We start from the raw sequence: 12,415 nt of genomic DNA, 5'->3' as shown, positions 1-12,415 counted from the left end.
CAGAGACAGATGCTGCTCTGTTTAAAATATTACATAAAACACTATGATCTATGAAAGATTATAATGAAAGTGCTTCAGAAACATTAAATGTGCCAGCTTTCGTTAATCGACCACTAAACATAACACTAAAAATCCCAGTCGACATCACACGCATCGACATATTTACCGCACCGCTACGATGAAACGCAACGTTACATTTTATGAAAATATCTCTCATATATTATTGTTTATTAAAATTGTTTCAATAATTTTTCTACAGACAAACAAATGTCACTTTGTAATTTAGTACATTCATTGCTAGAAATGTGACGAACGATAACTTGACGTCACATATCATACACATTTAACTGATTAGGATACAACCGTTGATACACACAACTGAAACATCCAGACACGACAATACAAATGTAAGGCTAAGAAATGGTTGATCAATGATATCAAGGATAAGGAATTTAGATTCATAACGTTTTTTGAAATACATAAAAAAAATTAAATCTACCTATCAATTCACTATACCATAAACAGAATTAAAAAAAAAAAAAAAAAAAAAAAAACGAAAATAAAACAAAATTCTATCTTCAGTACCACAATTGACAGCTTACACGAAACAATTTTAACGAATGGGTCGATTCAAACGAATTCGTTACTGACATATCCATTCCTCTATATGTGCACACTAATTATTTAAACGTGAAAATAAACTGCCATAAAATCGTATACTGAACTGTCATGCGTTTAAATAAAATCATGTCAAAATTGAATATTTTTTTTTTTTAATTAATTTTTATGAGATCCGCACAAATATATTTCGCAGCAAAATAATGATTGCTAATCGTAACCTACTATCGCAATTAAATTATATATAAACGTACACATTATACTGTTATATAATAAGCTCATATATAAATAAATACTGGTATATGTTCGTCGTGTCTTGTGTGACGTGTGCGAACGGTCTGCGATATAAATTGAACAACTTTCAGTTACATTATTAATATTAAATACCAAATGACATTTGAAAAAGGTCAAGGAATCTTTTTAATTGAATTCTTAACGAATTTTTCACATATCGGTAAAAAATTCAGTAAATAGTTGAGTTCAATTAACAAGTGAAAGATAAGACAATCAAAGCTGGTTCGGAGTACATTTACACATATTGTTCTTGTATGAATATGAAACGGCGTGAGGTCGCATGTCATACTGGTAACAAAAATTAATTTGTCTCCGCATACGACCAATTTAAACAGCTTGAGAGTGATTGATGTTGTTTTTTTTTTTTTAACTTCTAATACTAAATTATTATTGTTATTGTGGATCGTCATTAATATTTCATCTTTTCTTTTTTTTAAGTACATCTATTATTTATTTTATATAATTTCCTCAAATATATTATAATAAAATGAGGTTTTTATGAGAACAGTGAACGTGCCAGCTTTTGATTATTTTAACAAATGTTACTACTACTTTTATGTTTTTTCATTTTGAAAATTAAAATTCCTCAACAATTTAGTGTTCGTCAATAATATACACATTACATTCAGATACAGAAAAATAGGTACGAATATTAAAAAATGTTTGACCGAACACAAAATATCATATCATTTGGTATTTACATCTAAATTTCAACTTTCAATACTATAGAATACATAATAATAAAAAAAATATAGTTTAAACTATAATTATACACTATAGATGTTTTTCGTTACCTTAGACTCAAGTCGGGACTGGCACATCGTATGATTGGACTCGGGACGGCTGGTACTACTAAATATGCCATTGTCATGTAGTACTTCCATACTTGCATATAGCCATCTCTTTCTTTCTCGGGCTTCCGCGGTAAAGCGGGACTGCGAGAGAGGAGAGATGCGCGATTGTCGTTCACCGGTCTGAAATGTGAATTTTTTATGTCATCGGGGTTGCCATCAATCATAATAATCATTATAATAATCATTAATAGATATCAGTCTATGTAAATGTTAACTTAAGTAATTGATAATAAAGATACAGTAAGTAGTTAATAACAAGGGGTAGTTTTTTTTTGTAATGTAAATCAATCTGCTAAAAAAATTCTTAAGTCAATAATGCGCGTCTTAATTAGCTACGTGCTAGTTTATCGATTAGAACCGAACCTAGGTATTTTTCATTTATATACTGTTATATCACAAATGAAATAAGGGTTATAGCTCTAATATAGTACAAGTCTCCTTCCAGACACCCCCCTAAAAGTGGGAACACCTGGCAAAAAATGACAGGCCTAATTCTAGCCTGCTTTAAACATATATATATTACTTGTAATTGACTGTCCGTAATTTTTAATAAATACTGACAGGTCTAAGTAACTAAAATGCAAAGGTATTAATCGTACTCCCGTAATCACTTACCCAAAGGGAACATTGATTTACTTGCTAAAAGCCAGACTAAAACTAACATTACAAATTATATTATAATACTATGAAAACGTTGATAATATTTTCGTAAAATTCAAAAAATAAAATGTAACTATTTTCTAATTACCATCGGTAGTGTTACAGTGTCGTTTTGCATACTTATTCTAAGTTAATAATAAGAGATATAAAAAATATATATATATAAAACAATAAATATCACTTACGCTGGTTCAATTATTGTGTATAGTGCGTGTATCCTAGCGTGAAGTATTGGCCACGCTTGTAGTACGGTTGCGGGACATTGTGCGGGCACGCGACTTCTCTCGAGTAAGCCAAAGAGTACCACCTAGAAACAAAAAGTATGCCTCAGCTCCGACACAGATTGGAGTTTAACTCTAATGAGGTAGGCCACAGCAGGATATATCCCGCTCAATATCTGGAGCAGTTAGACTGCGGTAGTACCTCGACCTTACAGAAGATCACAGCTAAATAATACTGCTTTCAAGCAGTGTTCCTGTTGTGAGTAAGGTGGCCAGAGCTCCTGGGGAAGGTCAGGGGGTAGGGTCGGCAACGCGCTACGGGAACCGCTTATCACCATATGCCCATTGATTATCCATTTTTTTTTTTTAATAATTGACTAGCAACTTCTATAACTAACGATTACAAACAAACAGAAAACATCAACAATTAAATATTAATATTGAGTAATTTTAGAGATAATATTAATATATATGTATTACCTCCCAAGGATCAGCTCCATTGGTAGAACTGCCGCTCCAACTATTCTTTGATGATGTTTCGTCATGTTGTAGACCTGCCAAATTGCAAACGAAATTGTGTGGCTTTGTCAAATATTACATTACAAAAATGTCCTTAGTGTAGGATGAGAGGAAAAAAATAATTTTAATAGTTAAAATGAGGGTTCATTTAATTATTAAAATTCACACTCAAATTTACCAGCGGTCCAAACAGCATGGCTTCTTTCTGCAACCCATACTAAGTCGGGCTGTCCAGCCGCTAGTATGGCTTGCTTTTCAGCCGGGGGTAAGATTGGGAGACACTTCTCAGTGAAGTAGGGTACATGGGCATCCGCTGCGTCTATCAGCGCTGGTTCGTCTCTTGTTAATTGTAGTCTCTCGAGTAAATATTTAGTTTCCCTGAAAAAAGGTGAAAATGTTAGTAAATTTATGTAACCATGATACGATTCCGTTATTTTATAATTTCTGTAATTTCTATTTCAATCTTTATGGATTTTGTTGAAAAAAAAAATACAAGGATGAACAATTTATTTTACATATATATATTATCCTAACAGGATGACGTATTTAAAATCTTTTTACATACCTTTGGTTGATGTTAATGACACAAAAATACAGTATATATTGTTGTCAACCAAATTGACAAACTACAATTATGAGCACATGTCATTTGTAACATACCTCAATATATGTACAGCCAAGCGTCTCGGATACGCTTTGCTCTGGCACAGCATCACAAGGCCTAGGGCTTCGGCGCCTCTAATGACAGAGGCGAGAGGCTCCGGCTTGGGGGGCGAAGCGCTAGGCTCACCATTCTTCCAACTAGTAACCAGCTGTAACAGCATCCTGAGACCGTTCTCCACTAATTGTGGAGATGTGTCCTGTAGGAACAATTAATTGTATGGTACGCTCACTATTAACATTTGTAATAAACACTAGCTGACTCAGTAAACATTGTTTCGACAATAGGGATACTATTATAACCTAAGGGTATAAAAATAGCCTCTAAAATATTCTCAGGACTACTAAATATACACGAAAAATATCATAAAAATCGGTCAAGCCGTTTCAGGGGAGTTCTGTAACACGATACTGTGACACGAAATTTTTATATATTAGATTTTGCTTATCACTCAAAATCATCATAATCCATCTTACATAAGTTATGAAGTCATAAGCTAAAATATATATTCCAGAAAAGAATAGGAAATATATATATAATATAGGTATAATTTACATTTTCAACTATTTTTTTCGCAGTGGTTTCTATGTTTCTAAGCAAAGTTAAAATACAAAGTTGCAACTATTTCAATTCACTACCTGAACTTCTTTTGCTAGGAACTGCGTGAATCCAGCTAAAACGTCCTGCCGCCATTCAGGAAAGTCAACAATGAGTGTTTGTAAGCTTTGAAAGGAAAGTCCTCGTAATTCTTCGTCCATATGCACTGTTAGTCGACAGAGAAGGTCCACTAGTTCATTTGGACTCATACCTTCTGGTATTAACCTTAAAATAAAAAACAAAAATATTGTACGGCTAATTAAATATTTATTCTTTTGCTTTTTAATGTTTAAATCAGTAACCCGTATAATAAAACATTGGTCAATTTTTTAAAGGGAAGATTGTAATTTAAGTATAAGCAAAAGGTAGGACACAATTTCCATAGAATATTACACGTACCTTGGTATAGCCGCAACGCAAGTCCTAAACAAGTCAATTCTTGGTTTTCTTTCACCAGTATTAATCTCCTGTTCTTTTGTCACGTTCTGAGTGTTAGTAAGCATCAGTGGTCTGCCATAATGCGCATCCAGTGCCCTTAGTATTTCTACTAGAACCCTTCTAACGTAGGGAAAATATGCGCTCATTCCTATAGAGCGTGCAGTCTCATCCGTAAGCATTTTATTGAGAAATGTCTTCTTAACCCGCAGAGTATTTCCTGAAGGTAAAGTTCCGGAAGTCCTTGGCATTGGAGGCTCTCCTTCTTTCTGCTGGAGGCTATCTGCCACTACTAGGAAAGCTCGTAGGCCGATAGACATTCTTTCCGGAGTCAATATTATCTTAATTGGTCGTCCCACCATTAGCAAATCAAAGACTATTTCTCTCATTGCAAAGTCTAGTCGTTCTTGTGCGACGAATTGTATGATTTTAACGAATATGTTCAACGGAGTATCACGTGGTACCACTCCTTTGGACCCTTTGGGGAACAAAGAGTTCACGATGCTCTGCAGTCGAGACTGCGTCGCCGAATTGCTCTCACACTTGATCCTGATCATATATACCCAGAGCAGGCGATATAGCGATTCTGTGCCAATAAAATGTTTCACTAAATTACTTATTATAATTATAGAAATACATCAAACTAAGGGAGCTACCAGTAAAACATGTCATGCAAAAGTTCGCCATTACTTCAGAACAGCAACCCCATGATGTATTTCTATTTCGAAACTACAAATTTCTAAATTTATGAACTGCAAATATCTCATTTCCTAAACACTCCTCTCCCCCTTTTTTTGCGAACAAATTTTATGACAACCCCTACCACCAACTAACATAAATTAAAAACATCACTTACCAAGCGCAACTCTGCACATCTTTGGATCTCTGTTCTTCAGATGTGACAAGCACATAGCGAGGAAACAATGTAAGTTCGCTAAGAAAAACTGTTTCTGAGACACGCATAATAGACAAGTCACGAGAGGAAACAGCGCCAAGCGATGTTTCGATTTGGTACTCGTGTCTAGAGTGTGGCTGTACAGCATTTCCACGAAGTTCTTTAGACATGGTACGTTTACTTCATTTTTAACGGTCTGGAAATAGAGGTGTTAAATTATTTTAGACGCAACGTCTTCAGGTCATCAGTGAGGCCTTAATCGATTAAACGAAAATACAACACAAAACAGCACAAATATTTCTGAGTCATACAGAAAATGAAAAAATATAATTTTAGTGAAAAAGCTATTCTACCTGTTTGTTATTTAATGATCTGTAATGTTATATCATGATACTTTAAAATTATTGTTTGCCAGTCATCAGATCAGAGAGATACAGACCGCAGACTTCAGCCTAGTCTTAGGGAGTCAATGGAAATTTAAAACTTTTTTTAAAAAGAGGTTTCATCGAAAAGATTATTGACGATTAATTATTTTTAAAGAAAAACACCGATTAATCGTCTAATTTTTATATTGTATTTAAATAATATCTTCACTCACCGCAGCGACTGGTACGAGAATCTCAACAAACAGTCCAGCTAGAGCATGTCGTATGTCCTTATCTTTGACTTCTAGAAAGTACTGTGCGCATTCTTGTAGGAATTGAAAAGATGCCTCGAACTCTTCTATGGGCACCATCTTTACTCTGAAGAACTTCATACCCATGAGCAATGATATTATACTTTGGGTTGTGTGTGGGGAAGGTTCTCGACTTTTTAGTTCCTGTGTAAAAAAAAAAAAAAAAAAATATATATATATATATATATATATAATAAAAACCTACTTTATTGTGCACCACAAATAAACAGACACAAAACAAAATAATGACAAAATATACAAACGTACAAAAGGTGACATTAACTTTATTGAAGTTTTTACTACCCATTTTGCGTTGCTACAATATTTTGATGTAATTTGTTGGGTTAAGAAAGTTTAGCTCTATGAAACGAAATCATAAATATTTATTTTTTTATTAAGTAATCATCAGTTACTATTTGTTAGATTTTTACTACTAACAAAATAAATTGACATATTTCCCACTGCTGAGCATAGGCCTCTTTCCCCGTGTAGGAAAAGGATCAGAGCTTAATCCACCACGCTGCTTTACTGCGTGTTGGCGGATATATTCCCGTGTACATGATAACAACCGGGACCGATAGCTTAACGTGCTTTCTGCGGCACGGTTGGGAGATCCACAAGGTTTAACAACCAGACCAGAAATAAGTATTTGTATAAAGACAAATATCCACTGGGAGCGGGAATCGAAGGCGCGACCTGGCACACACACCATTACACAAGAGCGGTATTATTTATATGTCTATAATTAAAGGAATTTCTTGAATAAATTTACGTTGTACAGAAATAAACAATTATATAAATACATAAGAATCATATAAAGAGCCTTATGTTTGACTGCCATAACAATTTTTTTTTTTTTTTTGTAATTTAATCACAAAAAGTATTACTATTTGAGTTACCTTCAATTCTGCGGTAAAACGCTTCCGCACGGATGCAAAACGCGATTGAGCTAGAACGCCAATAACTTCTGCGTACAAATCAGCTATTATGTGCACATTCGCTGCATTTGGATTTGACTGCAATCTGAAACAATTAATAATAAATTCACATGAAAACAAACATAAATCAAGAAATGTATTATATCTTACAGGTCAACTCAATCATAGGTAGGTCAATCTTTCAGTACCTACAAATTTTAATTTATTTTTGTGATGATTTATCTGTAGACACATAAAATTGAATATATTATGACTAGCATAATTATTACAGTAAGCACAAACATCACCCAATCTGTGTGTCTGATTCTGAGGAAAGTTCCAGTATTCCAAATCTGTATGTGATATTGTATTGTGATTTGAACAATACTTAATACTTTGTTTCTTTATTTTTAACTGACTGCAAAAAAGGAAGAAGTTACTCAATTTGACCGTATTTTTTATATCTTTTTTTTTCTATGTAGGAGATAACTTCGGCGTTTATGAACCGATTTTGATAATTCTTTTTTCGTCGGAAAGGAGATCCCAAGGTTCCGTACAACAATAAGAAAAACCAGGATCTGATGATAGGATCCCAGAGAAATCGAGGGGAACCCTCGAATATCGTAGTGACGACTAGTGCGTTTGTTAAATTATTTTTCGTCTACTTACGTTGTATTACTTGTTAATGTAATCAAGTCGGTTTTTTTTTTCGTTTGCTAGCGAACACAATTATTATCTAATCATTCCACTATTAGGAAAACTTCACTTTTTTTTATTGATAGCTTTATAAAATGTCTTAAGTTGTTCCCAACATATTATGTAGGGGTTCTCACTGTCTTCTATCACTAGTGAGCCTTAGATAAACGAAGCTACAGAAATTACAATGTAACAAGTCTGATGTCCATAATATTTCGATTAGTTTTACGTTTTATTCACTAAAAACTATATGATAGATAGATACTTAGTGACAGAAATAACTTTACCCTTCCTTATAGTTAAATCTCTTGAAGGCCACATTCTCAATGTACTGTACTAAGTCCTCATGTCCTGGATGAAACGGTAGCTGACGTAACACTTCTATCAGAGCGAGACAGAAGAGAAACTCGACCGCTAAGTCCCGTCTCTCTGCTTGGAGTTCTTCACAGCTACGTTCTACTTGTTCTGTACCAGCACCGCTGCCGGAGACTATGTAAATTATACTGCAATGAAAAACAATACAATTTTCAGTATCAAATAATAGGGTAATTTTAATGTAAAAAAATAAAACCTTTGTAAACTTTACATATATATTTCTATAATCTTAAACACAGTGTAACAGGAATTTCTATCATAAATAGATAAATATTTGAACCTCGTTGCTATATACATAAAGCGGTCCATTTTGCTTAAAAAGTTTAACATTTTGTAAGTAAAACAAACAAGGCATTAATTATCTCTTGATATCTTTTTATTAGTTAAATACATATATGACAGGCTACATATATGATAGACATTTACTTAGAAAATCAAATGTTAATAAATTATGTATTAATCCTTGCCTCTTATTTCTCAAATCCTGGTGAGGTTTCTTGGCCTGTTCATTTAACTGTGGTGACTCGGCCATTTGCCTCTCAAGCCAGCCGAATAAAGCTCTCAGTAGAGATGGCAAGCAATGTTCTGCAACTGTGCCAAAGGCAGAGAGGATCTGATCTAGTTGTGGATCTTCACCTCTTTGCAGGGTCTTGTTTAGTGGTTTTTCCTGTGAATTATTAATAAATCATTTAATTCACACATGTCAAAAATTTCATACATAAGAATATTGTTAGCTGAAGTACCAATAATGTCAAAATTATATGTATATATATTGAAAATGACATTAGTTTAAAATCACTAGTTTAATAATTGTGTTTTTTCATTAAAATTCAACTTTAAACAACAACTAAAAATTATCTCATCTTTCAACAGCAGATAGGTTCAGCCACAACAGCTAGCATAGCCTATCATTAAATGATCAAATTTCTGTTTGACAAATTGTACAGTTATATTACAATGCTTATTACTAGTAAACGTTCATACTTACCAATGGTTCAGCCATAACGGCTTCCATTTTTCTTTCAGCTTGTACTGTGAATTCGGTGAACAAAAGACGCATTACATATTCCCCTGGTCTCAGATCTGTGTCTGCTGTTGGTACCATTGTGCCTTTATTGGGACCCCAGGGCAGCATCGAGCCTAGGAAAATTAATTTTCTCTTTATCGTTATTGTTTGATTCATCATGTTCACATAGATTTTACGTAGATTTCTAATTAAATGCGGCTCTTGTCCTAATAATTTAATAATATCATATAATTATATCAGGCAAATATACTCCAAAACACTGTTTTATCAACATTTTGTATAAAGTATTCGTCCTTTTTCCTGTTTGCACAATAAAATAGCAGCTGTATTAGGTATTAGTGATATGAAGTATTATTTATAAATCATATTAGGATCTTACAGTGTGTATTTGTGTTTCGAAATATTGGTTGCAAATCAAATAAAATATTTATGATAAATATAATAATAGGAGAAATCGTAATTTTAATGGTGTAATAAATTCGTGATAGTGTTATTTTAGTTGCAACGTTTGAAATTTTTTTTTAAATGTTAATTTTTTTAATGGAGAGGTTGAATTTGTTAAAAGGATGTTGAAAAAAGTGTTAATTTGAATTTGACTTTTTTCTGACGGCAACTTAACTAACGGTTGAAAATTCACTATCAAAGGTAACAAGAATAAAAACAAACTAAAGTTCAACTTAATTGGTGCTATTTGTATTATCAACAATACCTCTAGTTGAAACTAGAGATGCTAGAGTGCTCCCGACGGCTCGGATGTCGGAGGGTCCGAAGGTTTTATCTTGGGAACTTTGAGCTTGGTCCATTATGGTGTCTGTTTGGTTTAACACATTGTCGGAGTCGTGACGATGTGGTTCGGAGAGCACGCTACCATCTGACTCCGCCTCACTTGATACCATAGATGATGGAGCTTCTTCTGTTCCTGATGCTGAGGTAAAAAAAAATTATATAAATATATATTATATACATTTATTTTTATTATACAAGGGAAAGATTTCTTTGTTTGCAACTGATCTATTTATTAATGAGCTAACAATCGCACATTCGATCCCTAGTAATGACAAATCTTTGTACAGGTCTTTAAGATATTTGTGGTGGTCTGGGCGTTTGTGATTTTGTTCTGTGCGTTACCAGAACGCTGGCACAGGATTCCCATCTTAATTATAAAAAGTAAAGATATTATAAAAAGTTAAGATATTCAATATGTGTTAGTAGGAAGAATTAACAGAATTCGTGAAAACAAAATAAAAATTACATTACATTGAAAATGTTGGAAACATCCTCTAACAGAAATTAATATACATTAAGAAATAAACTTAATAAATTTAATCACAAATACATTTAGAAATTACTGAGGTAGGCCATAGAAGAAAATATTCTGCTCAAAATCTGGAGCAGCCTGACTGGGGAAGTAGCTCGACATTACACAAAATCACAGCTAAATAATACTGCTTTCAAGCAGTGCTGTGTTCTTGTGGCGATTAAGGTGACCAGAACTCGCGGGAGGATCGGGCTTAGATGGTCAGCAACGCGCTTTTGTTGCTTCTAGTGTTGTAGGAGTCTATAAGCTATGGTAATCGCTTACACTTGTTTGCCAACCTAGATGTATAATAAAAAATGAAAAAATTATTTTTAAAACTTATTATAGCAATATTTAACAACATCAATTAAGCACAAACCTGATGCATCTTCGGGATGGCCATCCGAAGGTATAGTACTCAAAGAGTCGGATTCCTCTGAGGTCATCATATTGAATATGGAAATTATTAATCTGCTAAGATGAAATTATGGTTGAATTGTGATTATGTCACTAGAAAAGAAAAGAAAAAAAACAAAAAAGTAATAAAAATGTGATAACATGAAAATGATCTGTGTGTGGTACAAAAATAAGGTAGTAGCTTTTGTGAAATACACTTTCAAAAAAGAACATACAGTGATTATGAAATGACAATGAATATTTAAAGCGGAACGTGTTAAAAGCTTGGTCTTTTACAAATAATTTATAATACTCCACATGTATAACACTCATATACAGTATAACAGACAGAGTGACGAGCTATAGCAACTTTCAATAAATTTTCCGACTGTTCAAAAATAGCTCTCAACAATGGCAATATCAATGTATATACAGTTTCTTACAATGGTAAGATAATTATCAGACCGAGCCTCAACACAATTCAACGAGCAAATGTCAAGTACATGATCTTTTAATGATATTCTAATAAGCATAACAATCATATAGGTGATACTGATACGGTATGAATGTTACCTTTGATAACATCGTTAATCAAGACTCCAATCTGCAACATTGTTCCTAGAAGAATTTACATAAAATTATATTATGGTAACAAACAACTTTAACACAGAAATACATAGCATGTAAATGGACACAGCAAACAATATAAATTATTCAGTATCATATTGGCTTTATATATTTCTTCATAAATTACGTAATGATCTATAAAGCAAGCTTATTTTTAAAATAATTTTGGTAAGTAATATATATTATATATAAATATATATACTATTAAACACTTTATTCATAAAATTCATTTCAAAGCAGCAAAATTTGACAAAAACTAGTTTAATAATACACTATTAGAATTAATAAATAAAACTTTCGCTTATGCTTTAGTAGGTAATAGCAAAAGTTATCATTTTTATTACTACATATTTATAATTTATAGAGATTAAAAATATTAAATCATCAATTTAGACTTTTAAAACATATTCACATCTTTTAAACTAATTCTAATCCATTTTAGACTTTAATTTAAGGCATAGTAAATAAATCATCATTACAGCCTATACAGTCTACTGCTGGACATAGGCCTCCACAAGTTTACGCCAAAAATAACGTGAACTCATGTGTTTTGGCCATAGTCACCGCGCTGGGCAGGCGGGTTGGTGACCGCAGGGCTGGCTTTGTTATCGTAAATAAATATAAGCTTTTTATATGCACTGTAATATGTC

The 12,415-nt window shown here is 33.0% G+C and overlaps 1 protein-coding gene across 1 annotated transcript in view; it reads right to left on the bottom strand.

Annotated features, from left to right (window-relative positions):
* Positions 1–11,407, bottom strand: part of LOC123668479 (protein furry) — a 151,964-nt gene extending 140,557 nt beyond the window's left edge. Inside the window, 15 exon segments of the mRNA XM_045602209.1 lie at positions 1,707–1,886; positions 2,612–2,733; positions 3,128–3,201; positions 3,345–3,544; positions 3,827–4,026; positions 4,466–4,649; positions 4,824–5,445; positions 5,716–5,950; positions 6,353–6,574; positions 7,330–7,453; positions 8,331–8,546; positions 8,886–9,085; positions 9,407–9,558; positions 10,155–10,370; positions 11,122–11,407. Of these exon segments, the coding sequence (XP_045458165.1) occupies positions 1,707–1,886; positions 2,612–2,733; positions 3,128–3,201; positions 3,345–3,544; positions 3,827–4,026; positions 4,466–4,649; positions 4,824–5,445; positions 5,716–5,950; positions 6,353–6,574; positions 7,330–7,453; positions 8,331–8,546; positions 8,886–9,085; positions 9,407–9,558; positions 10,155–10,370; positions 11,122–11,191 (3,017 nt within the window). The 5' untranslated portion in view covers positions 11,192–11,407.
* Positions 11,408–12,415: the final 1,008 nt, after the last annotated feature.

This window comes from Melitaea cinxia, chromosome Z, assembly GCF_905220565.1.
Source record: "Melitaea cinxia chromosome Z, ilMelCinx1.1, whole genome shotgun sequence".
Taxonomy (NCBI): Eukaryota; Metazoa; Arthropoda; class Insecta; order Lepidoptera; family Nymphalidae; genus Melitaea; species Melitaea cinxia.
Note: the sequence above shows the minus strand (reverse complement) of the source record. Positions and strands in the feature narration are given on the sequence as shown.